Source organism: Saccostrea echinata, unplaced genomic scaffold, assembly GCF_033153115.1.
Source record: "Saccostrea echinata isolate AGI-Se365-2 ecotype Australia unplaced genomic scaffold, CSIRO_AGI_Sech_v1 ptg000009l, whole genome shotgun sequence".
NCBI lineage: Eukaryota > Metazoa > Mollusca > Bivalvia > Ostreida > Ostreidae > Saccostrea > Saccostrea echinata.
The window spans coordinates 9,404,432-9,421,834 of NW_026889758.1; the positions used below are offsets into that span (position 1 = coordinate 9,404,432).

At 35.7% G+C, this 17,403-nt stretch overlaps 1 protein-coding gene across 2 annotated transcripts in view; it reads right to left on the reverse strand.

Annotated features, from left to right (window-relative positions):
• Positions 1-1,105: 1,105 nt before the first annotated feature.
• Positions 1,106-17,403, reverse strand: part of LOC133181736 (G-protein coupled receptor GRL101-like) — a 60,061-nt gene continuing 43,763 nt past the window's right edge. The window contains exons 15-26 of one of the 2 annotated variants that reach the window (XM_061316310.1): positions 13,066-13,186; positions 12,856-12,930; positions 12,321-12,392; positions 11,910-11,981; positions 11,677-11,748; positions 11,305-11,376; positions 11,081-11,152; positions 10,799-10,870; positions 10,332-10,530; positions 9,495-10,151; positions 9,226-9,397; positions 1,106-4,219 (exon numbers count right to left, since the gene is read on the reverse strand). In XM_061316310.1, the coding sequence (XP_061172294.1) occupies positions 4,098-4,219; positions 9,226-9,397; positions 9,495-10,151; positions 10,332-10,530; positions 10,799-10,870; positions 11,081-11,152; positions 11,305-11,376; positions 11,677-11,748; positions 11,910-11,981; positions 12,321-12,392; positions 12,856-12,930; positions 13,066-13,186 (1,778 nt within the window). In that variant the 3' untranslated portion in view covers positions 1,106-4,097. Of the gene's footprint in view, positions 4,220-9,157; positions 9,398-9,494; positions 10,152-10,331; positions 10,531-10,798; positions 10,871-11,080; positions 11,153-11,304; positions 11,377-11,676; positions 11,749-11,909; positions 11,982-12,320; positions 12,393-12,855; positions 12,931-13,065; positions 13,187-17,403 lie in introns of both variants that reach the window. The other variant, XM_061316311.1, reaches the window with a different exon arrangement.

The window sequence follows — 17,403 nt, forward strand, 5'->3', positions numbered from 1 at the left end:
TACAAATCAGAACTGTGCATGCTTATTGGAGATGTCTATTTAGATAAAGCAATGATTACTGCCTAAAATCTGTTGGGTGATGTTTCTATACATGTATCTGAGCACACAAATCATCATTGCATGCCATGGGTTTTAATTTGTGTCCATTCTTTTCCCAAACCCGTGACTGTCTGCTGGAGGATTCGTTCGTTCACATAAATGCATCACTGAGTATTTATTAAGTGACGTCAGATTTATCTTGACCAACGAAATCACTCTGTAGCACTTGGTGGCGCCCATTATGAAATCATTTTCGGTGCTCAAGCAACGGTCCGGAGTCCGCATATAGCTCTCTCCTTCCAGAATAAGAGAGGATCGTACATTTTCGCCGTGGTTTTCGACGATGCGCTTCGCAGATTCGTTAATAACAAGAGGCCCAAGCGCCTTACCCGGTCACCTGAGTTATAATACAACACTGTAAAGGGTTCACTGAAATAGGAAATGAAATAAAATGAACCATGATGAAGATATGTTCCCCAAAGCAAAAGAAATAGGATAATCAGGAATACTCCGCAATAAATCATGAATATATCTTTTTTACTTGCCAGTACTAATAAATACTGCCATTTTGCAGACTAATTTCAATAGTGCTCGAGAACATGTAGTAAACCTACATTACAACTTTGTACTCTGTTTGCCTCCTAGATGCCTAGGTTCAGTATTGTTTATCGAGCCAACGCTTGAAACGGGGACTTCATCTGAAAGACCGGCAACTTTCACAATGCGAAGAAACAGCTGCGACTTAGGTCAGTCGCAGTCGAGGTTTGAACAGAGCAAGCTCTCTACCGACTGAGCTAACGTAACAGTAGGGTTTCTAGTGAAAATTATTCTATTCGATGAATATGTGTCATTAATTTTTACGACAGCAATCAAATCTTGCAGCAGGCATCCACGAATTTGTGGAAATAGAATGAACACAAAATCCTTGGCTTTGGACAATATGCACAAATAAGCTAGAAAAGTTGAAGATGTTTAAAAAGAAAACACAATCATATCTCAAAGGGGGAAAAAACAACTCTTTGAAAAATCAAAAATACTTTATTTGATATACATATATATATATTAATATAACCAGTAAATATGTATGTTAGGGATGTCAACAAGTATTCAATTAATCGTCGATACGTTCTATTAATGAAAAAACAAGATGTGTTTGTGAAACACTGATGCCCCCGTATGGCAACTTATAGCAAAGGTTAAACTTTCTCAAATGCAAATCAAATAGTTGGTACCCAAAGTAAGGTCTCGCGTCGAAGAATATACCTGTGAAATATGAAGGCCCTAGCAGCAACCATTGAATAGATATGGAAAAGGTTAAGTTTTTTTCAAAAGTAAGTCAAACATCCAGGTCAAATGGTCAAAATTAATGGTGCCTAAGGAAAGGCCTTCTCACAAGAAATATACTGGTGAAATATGAAAGCTGAAGCACCAATCGTTCAAAAGTTATGACCAAGGTTTAAGTTTTTCAAAAGAAGGCCAAACTCCAAGGTCAAGGTCAATGGATTACAATTGTTGGTATCCAAAGGAAGGTCTTGTCACAAGGATTACATATGTGAAGAATGAAAGCCCTAGCTGCAACGATTCAAAAGTTATGGCCAAGGTCAAAGTTTTTCAAAAGTAGGTCAATCTCTAAGGTCAAGGTCAAAGGTTCAAAGTTGTTGGTATCCAAAGGAAGGTCTTGTCACAAGGATTACATATGTGAAGTATGAAAGCCTTAGCACCAAACGTTCAAAAGTTATGGCTAAGGTAACGTTAGGTAAAATTTTGCAAAACTGGATCAAACTCAAAGGTCAAGGTCAAAAGGTCAAATATGGTGGTACCCAAATAAAGGTCTTGTCAAAAGAAATACACATGTGAAATATGAAAGCCATAGCTCCAACCAATCTAAAGTTATGGGCAATGTTAAAGTTTTTGCGGACAAACAGACAGACGGACGGACAGGGCAAAAACTATATACCCCCGAATCTTCGATACGGGGGCATAAAAATCATTAAAGTTCCACGTATAAAGTGACTTACGAGTACTGCTACATGACTTCCATTCATTCAGACTGCTCATTAGTAGTAAAATAATAAAATTTCATTGATCAGAAAACAAATCCCTCCAAAAATTCTAGAAATACAGAGACCAAAACCTGTTGTTTTGCACACAAGATTCTCCAAGATAAAGATAAAATGTAATTGATACAAGTATTAGCTTTCTTATAAAGCTAACACGTTTATAAAAGAAAAAATGAACCAACAGCTTTGCAATTTTTACGTTTTACTTTCATGCTATACTATTTACTTTGTTATTGTTATCATATTATTATGGTTTACTTGTCCACAAGTAATTATTACTTGTAGAGTTAATAAATTCCTAAGACAGGGAGGCAATGAAAATGAAATTCAATTAGATAATTTGATAGTTACGAATATTTAACAAGTGTTGATATGACCACCTTCATCCTTCTGTTTTACTTGGCATGAAATACATATGGAAAATGAGGCGGCATTTGAGAATGGACCAATGTTTTGCAGCTTGAAATGGCTAATGCAAAATGTTTGTTCCAATGGTGTGATCTCGATTAGATGTAAAGCAGGCCTCATGCGACAGTGTGAAATTTCCAAGATCAAGCTATCACAAGAATGTCAATACGAATGACTTGTCCAACAAGCCTTGACTAATCAAATACTGTTTGATGCCACTCGGAGCTCCTCGGGTGGCTCGTGACTCGGACACTAACAGCTCCTCGGGTGTCTCGTGCCTCGCAAACTAACCTCGGACGTAAAAGGCGTTCTACCATTTTGCTTATACACACATGTGATCTTATATATGAAATCCCTCCAAAAGTTATACCTTTGAAATCTGAGTTACTTTGTGGCAAGCCCAACACTACGTTTTTGCTTTCAAAGACTACTAACATAAGGTTGTTATCAAAACCAATATACAAGGAAGAATCTGACTTTGACAAGTTTAAAAACTTTTTGAATAAATTTATGCAGAGTGAAATATGAAATGCATGAGTTACAAGGCAGCTTCCGGCGCAGAAATGTATCGATTTGATGCATATTCTTCCACCAATCACAATCACATCCGAAGTTTTTATGGAGCGTAGCGGAGTCAGCCGTGGATTGCCGATTGGTTTGATGCCGTGACGTCAGTCAAATATGACCAATTATCAATGGAATGAGTTTGCACACAGATGCCAGTCATTTTATATTTATCAATACATGTAACAATGACTGTTATAGCTCCCAGTCATTAAAGCTGAACATGACTCGTAAATAGGCATACGCCATTTTCGATATTACTATCTACGATATCAGCACCGGGGTATACGCTACGCATTCGTTACACCTGACTGCTTTATTGTCACAGGTATCGGCGCGGAATGGCTACCCGTGTTCGTGCTGGTTATCTTGCATTACCTTGGTTTACATTTTATTGCAGTTACATGTACGTATATTTGTGTTTGTTTGCACTGACCTGTGCAACTGTTGTAAGTCTCTTTGGTATCTTACGCTCCTGCATTAGAAAAAGTACACAGTTATTTTTTGTCGCTACGAGTGCTGTATAGCATACTCCGGCTACATGGGTGACAATGGATTACACTGAACAGTGACTAAGTGGGCTGCTCTATATATAGGGGTCCTCAGATATAGCAAGAGTCCGATCGAATATGGCGGACAGATTCTTTTTACGAAGCTTGTTCAGCTTTAATATACAATTCTCATTTGTTGGGGTCATTGCTTAATGATATACCTGATGTTGAGAATTTACTATATTATAGATATTATTTTGTTACTGTTCTTCCCTTCTTAGTACTATCATTCAACATCATTAAAAAATACGCTATGAAATTACATTCATGGAAAAAAATTATAACAAGCAGTGTTCATGAAACTAGTGTTAAACATTCAAACATTTTTCAACTTTTGTTTTTGCTACATTGTGTTCAAGTGCCTAACTGTGGGCTGGAAACACCAGTTTTCCTGCTCTTTTTGTGAAATCTCACATGCAGTATGTGTATTTGAATACTCCTCAGCGCCACTGTAATACATTTGTGCAAGAACGCATCATGACGTTATCCTACCGCCTTTGTCGTGGTGGTTTGTGTATGTCTTTTTAAGACCACGTAATCTTGTGAGCTCCAGCTGTCGGTACATAGAATTACGATTCCAGATCTGGGACGAATTTTCTGTTGAAAAGAAAAATTTATTGGTTACAGTTAGCTTAAAAATTTCTAATACTCTGGTATAAGACAATATATATATATATATATATATATATATATATATATATATATATATATATATATATATATGCAACTTCAGGAAAAAATGAAAATGGTTCGAAACATCACTTTGACATGACCGTATGCTCGAGTGAAAATCAAAAAATAAATAAATAGATAATAAAATAAGTGTAGATTATAGGTACATGTATAATAAATTCCTTCGATCTATCCTTTTCGGTAACTTCAAACATTTGCTTCACTGAATCTTTAACGACTTTTGAGAATTATCAGTGTTCGGTAACTATGAGGAGATGTATTCTGAGTTGCTTTACGAATTATAAAAAACCTGTGACGGCACATATTGTCGTTTTGTACATATTGTCGTCGGCGACAATATGTACCTAACCTCACGGCACATATTGTCGTCCATCGGTACATATTGTCGCCGGCAGAAAAGTTACACATGTACATATTGTCGCCGGCAACATTATGTACCTACCCTCACTACACATATTGTCGCTCCACAGTTAGGGTTGCATAAGAATTTTTATGCCCCCGTATCGAAGATTCGGGGTTATATAGTTTTTGCCCTGTCCGTCCGTCTGTCTGTCTGTTAATCTGTTTGTTTGCAAAAACTTTAATATTGCCCACAACTTTAGATTGGTTGGAGCTATGGATTTCATATTTCACATGTGCATTCCTTGTGACAAGACCTTTCTTTGGGTATCATCATATTTGACCTTTTGACCTTGGAGTTTGACCCATTTTGCACAATTTTACCGAACTTTAACCTTGACCATAACTTTTGAACGGTTGGTGCTAGGGCTTTCATACTTCACATATGTAATCCTTGAGACAAGACCTTCCTTAAGATACCAATAACTTTGACCCTTTGATCTTGACCTTTTAGTTTGACCTACTTTTGGAAAACTTTAATCCTGATCATAATTTTTGAACGGTTGGAGCTAGGACTTTCATACTTCACATATATATTCCTTGTGACAAGTCCTTCCTTTGGATACCAATAACTTTGACCCTTTGACATTGACGTTTGAGTTTGACCTACTTTTGAAAAACTTTAACCTTGGCCATAACTTTTGAACAGTTAGTGCTATGGCTTTCAAACTTCACACATGCAATCCCTGTGACAAGTATCAACAACTTTGACCCTCTGACCTTGGAGTTTGACCTACTTTTGGAAAACTTTAACCTTGGCTATAACTTTTGAACAGTAGGTGCTAGGGCTTTCCTATTAAAATGTCTATTCCTTGTGACTAGGCCTTCCTTTGGATACCAACAATTGTAATCCATTTACCTTGACCATGGAGTTTGACCCACTTTTGAAAAACTCTAACCTTGGCCATAACTTTTGAAGGATTGGTGCTACGGCTTTCACACGTGTACTTCTTGTGAGAAGGCCTTTCCTTGGGCAGCATTAATTTTGACCATTTGAACTTGACCTTGATGTTTGACTTACTTTGAAAAACTTTAACTTTTTCCATATCTATTCAGTGTTTGCTGCTAGGGCATTTATATTTCACAGATATATTCCTCGAGACAATACCTTACTTTGGGTACCAACATATTTGATTTGCATTTGAGAAAGTTTAACCTTTGCTATAAATTGCCACACGGGGGCATCAGTGTTTCACAAACACATTTTGTTTTTGTAGTTTTGCGAATGTAATTGGTGTGTAAATCACACAACTGTGCCTCTCTGGTATTTCATGAAGCGCCATTGTGACGGTACATATTGTCGTCCTGTACATTTTGTCGCCGGCGGCATTGTGTACAAACTGTCCTCCGTCGCTATATATTGTCTCCGGTGACAAGATTTGCGTACCCGTAAGAAAGTAGGTTTAAGAAGAAGACTTTGAAATAAGAGATTCATGGGCCACAACACTCACCCAAGACACTTGCACTGCTGTTTTGCTCAATATACATGTATTCGTAATTTTATTTTTAAAAATTCCCAATTTACATGTATTTGTAAATAAAATTTTGATCACCTTTTGTGACCACATCCTAAACACAGGGGCCTTGATTTCAACAAAAATGACTCATTATACCAGAGGATGCTTCCACTTTAATATGATTTTTTCTTGTTTTGTTGTACCTAAGAAAAGGATTTTAAAGATTTTTCCCTATGTTATCATTATAGCCCCTCCTACCCCTGAGGACCATGAACAATTTTCAGTGGTTCTTGAAAAGAAGATTTTAAAAGATTTTTTCTCACATATAGCATATAGCAATGTAAAACTTTGATCCCTATTGTGGCCCACCCAACCCCCAGGAGCCATGATCTGAATAATTTACAATTTACACTACCTTAGGAAGCTTCCACATAAGTTTCAGGTTTTCAGGCCCAATGGCTTTTGAGAAGAATTTTTTAAAAGGCTTTCCAATATATTTCAATGTTAAAACTTTATCCCCCTATTGTCATGATCTTGACAATTTACCATCTACACTACGACAGGAAACGTTTATCTAAATTTCATTTTTTTCTGGTCTATCAGTTCTTCAGGAGAAGATTTTAAAATATGTTTGCTATATATATTTCAACTTAAAATTTGATTCCCCAGGGTGGCCCCCTCCCCCCCCGGGGGGGGGGCATGATCTTAACAATTTAGAATAACATTAGAAACAGCACTTCTTCAGAAAGCTTTCATTTAAATTTCATCTTACCCGGTCCAGTGGATCTTGACAAGATTTTTTTCCTATATTTTTTAATGGTAAACTGATTCCCTTTTGTGGCCTCACTCTACTCCCAGGGGGTCATAGTTGAACAATTTAAAATTTACACTACGTAAATGAGCATAAGTTTAAACTTTTCTGGCCCAGTGGTTCTTAAGAAGAACATTTTTAATGATCCTACCCTATTTTTGCCTTTCTTGATTATTTGCCCGTGAAAGTTTGCTTGGCCCTTCATTCTATGATTTAGGATCCCCTTTACCCAGGGATGCTTTGTAACAGCTATGGCCAAAATTTGCCCAGTGGTTCTTGAGAAGAAGATCAAAATGTGAAAAGTTTACAGACGGACGGACAAACAAACTTACGAACGTACGGGTGATCAGAAAAGCTCACTTTAGCTTTCAGCTCAGGTAAGCCCTACCCACAATCATATCGGTAATGTACGAGATAAGAAAAAACACAAGAATACTATCTGAATAATTATTACTAGTGGAGACAAAAGAGTTACACTCAAATATATATAATGAGAAACAAGGATATTCTGATTTCTGAGTTGAATCAAGAATTCCGGTATTTTTGTATAACATAGTCTTGTACACTGATTCTGCCCAAAAAGTTTTCTCTTTACAGTATTGCGAACAATGCCGTCTGTCTGTCTGTCTCTCTCTGTGTTTGTTTGTCAATCTGTCGCTCTCAGTAAAAATTCGTCAAAACACAAAATATCGACGACAATATGTGCCGATCTTGAATGTACATATTGTCGCCGACAACAATATGTTCCGAAGCTTGACTGTACATTTTGTCGTCCATTATGCAGAAGGGAAATAAGGTTCGTCTCGGCACAAATTGTCACCGGCGACAATATGTACCGATGAAAGACAATATGTACATTGAGGGTAGATAAATATTGTCGTCGACGACAAAATGAACAGAGTGACATTATGTACCGTCACAAAACCCAACAGTGGCTTCCTGGCAAGGAATTTAAATTTTCTTGACGACCATATTTCTGTGGCTTGACAATTGTTTTGTTGTACTGACAACGCATTGGATAATACTTAAGGAGGCTGGGGGTCAACAAATTAACCAGCAGATATAACTTAATTTTTTAGATATGATATCTTAAGCTGTCAACTATCATTTGGCAAACAAAAATTTCATACATTTTAGTTTTAAAATTTGATCATTTTTGTATATCTCTATATGGAGCTCTTCTTCTAAAGGAGATCAATATAGTCTGAAAATGGCCACAACCACCCAGTCCTCTTAAGCTCAACATTGTTGTAATGAGACATTATTTAATATCGAAAATGTATTATGAATTTTTCACTTTCCAGAGAGATACCCAAGGAAGAAAATGTAAGCAAAGTACTTTCTTTGTGCTGTAGACAGACCAATAGTTAATATGAAGCACTACTGAGTATATCAGTTTTAGATCAAACAATACTTTATTTGACTTTCACCACAAACCATGCCATTAATAATAAAAAGGTTGACAAGTAGAATTCTCTAAGGAATACATATCTGCAAGTTGTCAATAAACCTGAAGTGTAATTATTTACAGGGCCCCCACAATTCTACATTTATTACTGTAATTTAGTTTATAAAATTGCAGTAAATTACTTGTCTCAACACAGATAAACAAAATCAAGGGATTTCCTTAAATATGTTCTTCCTTCAATAGATATTAACTTGTCAAACTTTTTTTTATAATGTGAAACCTTTGACGACGCATTTATCATGAATACCGGGTATGGCGGAACTTCCTTTTACTTCAAGAAATAAAAGCAAAATTGACTATGATAGTGGACTTAACGTGTTAGACTTACTTTACCGTCTGCTTTGTTTAGGGAAAACAATTTTTTTAATTTCTACTTTAACTTGTAAAATTGATTGAGCGAGGGAAATTCAACACTTTTTTGATGTCTAGTAAGCTACTTGTAAACACCGGTATGCTAAAGAGATGGAATGCTGTATTTTTGAATTGAAACTATTTCATTTCCGTGAAACCCTATGTTCTACATGTTGTAGTAAAATAAAATATTTATCGACGGTTTAAAATCCGGTAACGAAACCAGTTTGTGAAAAACATAGAATCCAAAATTACGCAAACAATTGGTTACCAAGCAAACTGAAGATGTTAATTGAGTGCGGGACTAGTTCTACATGTGACGTGTCTAGTGACGTCTACTAGTGCGCGGGAGTTACCTCTTAACAATAGTCCAAGGAGTGATGAGTAAACGTATGGAGGACCTGGAGTCGTAAGCAAACTTTACCTATGAACGAATTCTTTGTATCGGTATTTCTTGCTGATCCGGTGAAGGATTTCCGAAAGCGCGTTGCTCGTTTTCTGATATTTCTCATGAAGGGAGCAGTGGATATTGTGTACAGCACAGGGTTAATTGCTGAATTCAAAGGTAGAACAAAGACTGCCACCCAAGCATAAACCTGAAAGAAATTCCATACAGAAATACCGAGGAATGTTCTGTAAAAGTGGCCAAAAGAGTGCAATGTAGATCGTGTTTACAAAACATACTGGCATTACCTGGGGTGGAACAGTTGCGCCACCTAGCGATGCAAATCCAAGGAGAATGATTGGTACCCAGCAGAAGAAGTCGGACATGACAATAAGCGTCATTCGTTTGGCCATAGACTTATCAGACTTCGCCTTGGATTTTCGAACGGCAGTAGTTGTTTGTTTGGCTACAAGAAACATCCATAGATATGAAATGAATATGACTAAAAATGATATGAAGTTTAGAACTAGGAACACAAACACGGAATATTCCCATCCTTTTGGTTTATCCGGTGTTATATGAAACGCTAGACACACGCCTGATCTCCCATAGAAATTGTCAAAATAGTCCAGACCGAAAAGTGGAATTCCGGATAGCATTGTCACCACAATCCAAATACACGGCATTACAATGGAGGCCTGCTTTAATCCAAGACGTTTTAATTTCAGTGGAAATATAATACAGATCAATCGGTCCAGGGTTATCACAGTAAGTGTAAACACCGAGAGCTCACTAGAAAACGTAGAAATGAAGCCCGCGAATTTACACAACTCACTTTCCCGCCAAGATTTGTCGAATATAATATACTCTCCCCTGTAGTAGCTATCCACCACAGCAATTATTAATAAGTATACTCCCATGAAAAAGTCACCAACTGCCAAATTTGTAATTAGAAAAGAATGAACCTGAAAAAAGAATATAAAGTAATAAGGAAGGGAGTCCTGAACAGATCGACTTCAATGAGTTGTGTTTCTATGACTTACTATTGTAACAAAATCCTTCTACAATTACAACCTTTTGACACAACCACCTGTATAATGAACCTCTTTCAACAAGAGTATTAAAGATCTCTATCAAAAACTGACCTTTCCATTCCTATCGTCCCTGATCCGCCAGATGAAGACCAGAAGGTTCCCAAAGAAGGCAACGGTCCCCAGGATCCAGATTGTAATCCGGAGGAGGTAATTAGACATGAGATCCTCACAGGAGGAGAATTCATCCGGCTCCGGCAAACATTTCTCCACTTCCCGAGCCAAACAACAGAAGCGGAACTCATCCACTTCTCTGCACAAAAATACTTAGAATTGTCATGTTTATCTTATTTTCTGCGAAAAAAAAATGTTAGGAGAATTATTTTTTCAAAAAAACAAATAATGATAAAGACTCGGTGATGGATAATCTGCTTTTACCATTTTGTTATAGGATATTCAATCGTGCAATCGAGGAATCGTGTCAAATTTAAAATACAATGAACTTTTTTTATTTGATTTTGCTGTGCCTTTATCACGCCAACTTTTTATCTATTATAAATGATTCTCTCTCATAAACTTACAACATCTTTAATTTTGCCAGTCCATTAAAAGCACTCCCATCGATGTGCGAAATCTTGTTCCTAGACAGGTCCCTTAAGCAGTAAATAGCGATAACAAATGAATTGACAATTTATCAAACGTGAATCGCTTAATTGCTTTAACAACTAACACCACTTGAATTCAAATTTGCCAGATGTCATAAAAGATGAAAAACGTTATACAATGTATCAATTTATTTCGATATCTTTTTTATAATGACCAGTAGACAGGTTAAGATGAGATTGTCTGAATACTTCACTCACAATGTTAACAAACTGTCGAGGCCACTGAACGCTCCGCTATACACGTGTTCGATTTGATTCCTCGAGAGATCTCTTCATGAAACATAATAAGTATACAAGATAAATATCGGATAAATAACAAATATTAAAGTAGCATCTCTGTTGTTCATGAGAAAGACAAATTTTAATGACAAGCAAAGAGAAAAAAAAGATTAATGGAAAGTAATTTGTGTTGGTACTCTTACAGTCTAGACACACTCCTAAGTCCAACAAGGCCAAACTTATACAAACACCGGAGTCGTTGTCCGCTGAGGTCGCTGTATTTAAAAAAAAAAATTAAACGTTGGTCAATTATTTGAATATTGCTTAATAAATCTCTTTATTCTCTTTATATTGCCACTATAACTATAATATTTGTAACTTCTTTGGTAGTTTTTATGGGAAAAAAACATGACAAATGTAATTGTGAATTTGAAATTGAAAATATATATGATACATAAAAATGCAAAGGTTAAAGTTGAAGGTCGAACAGTTCTTACTAGTTCTGTTACAGGTGGATTTAGATAATTTCAGTCACAAAAGGATCTGTTTATGTATTTTGGAGACATATTACTTACAGTGTTAGGAGTTTTGAGAGTCCTTTCAAAGAGTACGGATATACATCTTGGATGCGGTTCCCGTTTATGTATCTACAAATACAGAAAATCATTTTGTTCTTGAGTGCAACACAACGTAAAAAAGAAATACGAGCATTACTGTACCTGTATACTACCCTGATAAAAAGCTAATATAATTACATTTACAGCATCAAAGTACCGTAATGTGCACTACAAATAAAAATGTAACTTACAGGCTTCGTAAATTATAGAGTCCAACGAACGCCCCTTCTTCTAATTCACTTATTAGGTTGTTTTCCAAATTTCTGAAACGTTACAGAATGCTGTATCATTTACATCAATTAAGTCATTTGTAGACATGTATGATGATAAAATCGTGTATGTACCTTAAGAAAATGAAAAAGCAATTTTGGATCTTGCGTTTATTGGATTTCTTTTCATTACTTGTATGCACATTAGGATTTTTACTTTCGAAAATGATTTTGCTGCAAAAGCATCAACATCCATTTGTCAGTGGTATTATACATACCCTTGTACTACGTTTACTTGCACCTAAGGAATTTATGCAAACAGTTGGAAACAAAACTATCTGTACATGAACATAAAATAATTTTAAATTACATTACACTTGGTTTAATACTTACAAAGAGACGAGTCTGAATAGGTTTCGGAACATCCCCACGGGCACCTGTCTCAGGGAGTTGTTGCTGAGATCTCTACACAGAAAGGTATATTACACGTCGATGAAAAAGTACAAACTTAGGGGATTGATGGATACAAATTACAATAAAAAGTACAGACTTTAGGGATTGATGGATACAAATTACTATAAAAATTACAAACTTGAGGGATTGATGGATACAAATTACAATAAAAAGTACAGACTTGAGGGATTGATGGATACAAATTATAATAAAAATTACAAACTTGAGGGATTGATGGATACAAATTACAATAAAAAGTACAGACTTGAGGGATTGATGGATACAAATTATAATAAAAAGTACAAACTTGAGGGATTGATGGGTAAATGGATAAAAAGTACAATAAAAAGTACAGACTTAATATATACTGTCCTCTGCTAAATTTAGAATTTTTTTTTTCAATTTAAATTTGTATACGACCAATAATATAGATTTTTGTTGATAAATAGAAAATATGTCAGAAATAATACATTACAAGTAAACAACTTTTGAATAAATCAGGAATGATGTGTTGTCCAGAGAGTTGTTTAAGAAGTTGTCACTGAGGAAACTAAAAAAAAAAAAAAAGAGAAGATAAAAATAACAAACAGTTTGTCAAAAAATGTCTTACCATTTTTATTTATTTTTTTTTTTTAATATTTTTTTTTATCTAATAGGATCTGAAAACAAATATAAATTTTCTCACAATTTTGCCACGTTGTGTTCGTGGGGGAGGTCCGTGGGTAGTTTTTTTAATCCCCTCCCCCGGCAGTCTATCTCGTCAGTGCGACACATACACTCCATTGAGAGATATGGACAGGATGCAGCTACAGTGAAAACACATAGATAAAGCAGTGTAGCTGTCTATAGTACTGTTGTGTGAGATTGAGTCAAAGCAGCATTATATTTCATACCGTGCTTTTGGAATATAGTTTACACTGTGTTTTTGGGCAATTAAAGCAATACTTTGTATATAATGTGCTTGTGGATGCAGTATATTATAATAGTATGTTTGTGGAAATTTAAGGCAGTGCTGCAGTATAGTATGAAAAGTTTGCTTTTGAAAGATTAAACCAGTGCTGCAGAAAAGTGTATTTGTGGAAAATAAGGCATTGCTGTAATAATTAGTGTGTTTGAGGAAGATTGAGCCAGTGTTGCAGAATAAAGTGTGCTTTTGGAAAATTAGGCCAGTTGTGCTTCCGGAAAAAAAGGCAGTGCTGCCGCGTAAAGTGTGCTTGTGGAAAATTAAGCCAGTGCTGCAGAATAAAGTGTGCTTGTGGAAAATTAAGCCAGCGCTGCTGAATATAGTGTGCTTGTAGAAATTCAAGACTGTGCTGCAGTATATAGTGTGCTTGTGGAAGATTTAGGCAATGGTATTGTTTATCATAAGTAAGGCAGTGTTGTAGAATATTGTGTGCTTGTAGTAGATTAAGGCTGCAGTATTTAGAGTGCTTGTGGATGATTAAGGTAGTGCAGTTGTATATTGAATGATTGATTGATTGTATGTTGTTTAACGTCTCATTCGAGAATTTTTCACTCATATAGAGACGTCACCATATACCGGTGAAGGGCTTCAAATTTTGACCTTTACTCGGCACTCAGGGTCATTGAGCAGTGAGGGATCTTTATCGTACCAACGCCTGCCGTGACACGGGGCCTCGGTTTTTAGGGTCTCATCCGAAGGACCCACAGCTTTCACTTTGAAGTGCCGAGTGCATGGCAAAGGAACAGATGCTACCTATTTTTTAATCGACTTAGGTCAGTCGCGGCCGAGATTCGAACTCACAACCTCCCGATCACGGAGCGAGCGCTCTACCGACTGAGCTACCGTGAGCGGTTGCAGTTGTATAAAGTGTGATTGTGGTAGAGTATGGCAGAGCTGCTCTTTATTGACTGCTTATGGGAAATTGAATCAAAAATACAGTCTATTGAGTGCTTGTGGAAGATTAAGGCAATGTTGCAGTATATTATAGTGTTGTGATAGTGATTAAGGTGTTGCTGCAGCATATTGCGTGTTTATAGAAGAAAAAAAAAGTGCAGCAGAAAATAATGTGCTTATGGATTGATTGATTTGTTTTTGTTTTATATCCAATTCGAGAATTTTTCACTCATATAGAGACGTCACCATATACCGGTGAAGGGGTTCGAATTTTGACCTTTACTCGGCACTCAGGGCCATTGAGCAGTGAGGGATCTTTATCGCGCCAACTCCTGCCGTGACACGGGGCCTCGGTTTTTAGGGCCTCATCCGAAGGACCCGCAACTTTCACTTTGAAGTTCCGAGCGCATGGCAAAGGAACAGTTGCTACCTTTTTTTATCGACTTAGGTCAGTCGCGGCTGAGATTCGAGCTAACGACCTACCGAACATGGAGCGATCGCTCGACCGACTGAGCTACTGTGACGGTCATGTGCTTATGGAAGATTAAGGAAGTGTTAAGGTCTATAATGTGCCTATGGAAGATGAAGGCAGTGATACAGTCTATAATGTGTTTATGGAAGATTAAGGCAGTGATGCAGTCTATATTCTGCCTATGGAAGATTAAGGCAGTGATACAGTCTTAAATGTGCCTATGGAAAATTAAGGCAGTGATACAGCCTATAATGTGCCTATGGAAGATTAAGGAAGTGATACAGTCTATAATGTGCCCATGGAAGATTAAGGCAGTGATACAGTCTATAATGTGCTTATGGAAGATTAAGGCAATGATACAATCTATAATGTGCTCATGGAAGATTAAGGCAGTGATGCAGTCTATAATGTGCCTATGGAAGATTAAGGCAGTGATACAGTCTATAATGTGCTTATGGAAGATTAAGGCAGTGATACAGTCTATAATGTGCTTATGGAAGATTAAGGCAACGATACAGTCTATAATGTGCTCATGGAAGATTAAGGAAGTGATACAGTCTATAATGTGCCTATAGAAGATTAAGGCAGTGATGCAGTCTATAATGTGCCTATGGAAGATTAAGGAAGCGATGCAGTCTATATTCTGCCTATGGAAGATTAAGGCAGTAATACAGTATATAATGTGCCTATGGAAGATTAACTAAGTAATTCTATGGAAGATTAAGGCAGTGATACAGTCTATAATGTGCTTATGGAATATTAAGACAGTGATACAGTCTATAATGTGTTTATGGAAGATTAACGTAGTGATACAGTCTACAGTGCTTATGGATTACTGTAGCATTGTGTTTTATTTATATATAATATATAAAACATATAATATTTGAATAAATATTATTGATATAAATAATATTAAATAACATTTTATGATTTAATACAAATATCAGATCCACCCCTTTATTTACTTAGTGAGCGATAGAGTTCAAAGGTTTTTAACATCAGGGTTCTGTTATTTTATTGGTTAAAAGTTTTGGTGGTTCTGAGTTGTTCTCGGACAGAATATTCAGTACTGTAGAAATTATGTGTTACTAGATATGTTAGACAATGAAGCATCCAGTCGGTATTATTTTGGTTTTTCATGGAATGGGCTTTTTCCCATAGATAGGTAATTAGAATATATTACCTTTTGTATATTTTAAGTTTTAATTACATATTGTTGCATTGATTGAAATGTAGCTGTACTATATTTGTGTAAAGAATATATGTACAGTGATTAATGTATAATTATGCTAAATATTTGAATAAAAGGAAATCACTCTCAACTATTACATCTATGGATTGTACATCAGGATAACTAAAATATATTGTATACATTTGTTCTTATATCATGTGATATTCATTGTTATTATTTTATTTTATAAGGCCGTTTTCCTGGGTACTATATGAACATCAGTATTAATTATATATATGAACCCTTAGCCAGGAGTTTGGTTATTATTACTTGTGATATAAACCACTCCTGTAACATTAAGGCAGTGTGTTTGTTGAAGACAATGTGTTTGTTGAAAATTAAGGCAGTGTTGCAGTTTATGGTAACTGTGTTACTGTGGAAGATTAAGGCAATGCTGTAGTATATAATGTGCTTGTGGAAGATAAAGTCCATTTTTTGGTATATTAAGGACAGATGATACAAACAATTTTTTTCTTTGGAGGAGACTTAATATCATGTCACAGGTTTAGAAAAGTGGATAATTCTTTGAATTTTTTCTCCTTAGCCTATTTGATTTTTCTGATTTTTTGCCATTTTGCTTTTCCTCATAAAATTCACATGGCTTGGTATATTTTTTTAAAGTTTATATTACACTTTTAGCACCAAGCTAACATATTCTGAAATTTATTTTCATCTGTAAACCTTTACCGAGTGTGATTTGTCCATTTTTGTAATTTTATTGAAGAATTAACTAATATTTTGCAAGTGTTATTTCTTTTATGCAAGAAAATACAACAGGTTATTGAGTGAATGTAATATCAATTTACTTTGTGCTCCTTTAGAAACATTTTTGAAGAAAAAAAGAAGGTAAATGAATGAAGATTAAACTGTTTTACCATGATTACTCTAGTTGTGTGCTTTTTGGGGGAAATATGGAAGGTATTTCATTCTCCATGTCTAAGGAGGAAAATTCAAAGAATTATCCACTTTTCTAAAACTTTGACATGATTTTAAGTCTCCTCCAAAGAAAATGTTTGTTTGTAACATCTGTTCTTTTAAAAGTGCTCATGTAAGATTAAGGCAGTGTTGTAGTGTATTATAATGTGCTTGCGGATCTACTTGCTCTAATAGATAAAGGCTGTGCTGCAGTATATCTGTGTGCTTGTGGAAGATTAAGGCAAGCTTCAGTATACTCGTATAATGTGCTCGTGGAAGATTTTACACGATCCATATCTGTCATTTCATTGGTTTTACATGCATGAAAACAAGTCAATAAATGTCAAATGTTCAGAATTTCAAGCAAACGTCTTAAAGAAAGAAAGCTTTCAATGTAACATTAACGGATTAATGCTATCAAAGTAGATAAAGTTCAATATGGTAAGTCTTGAATATAATTAAATCATAGTTGAAAAAAGGTGTGAAAAAAGTACGTGTTTGAAAACACAGAATAAAAACATAATGTTTAAAGGTAGCTTGAATAAAG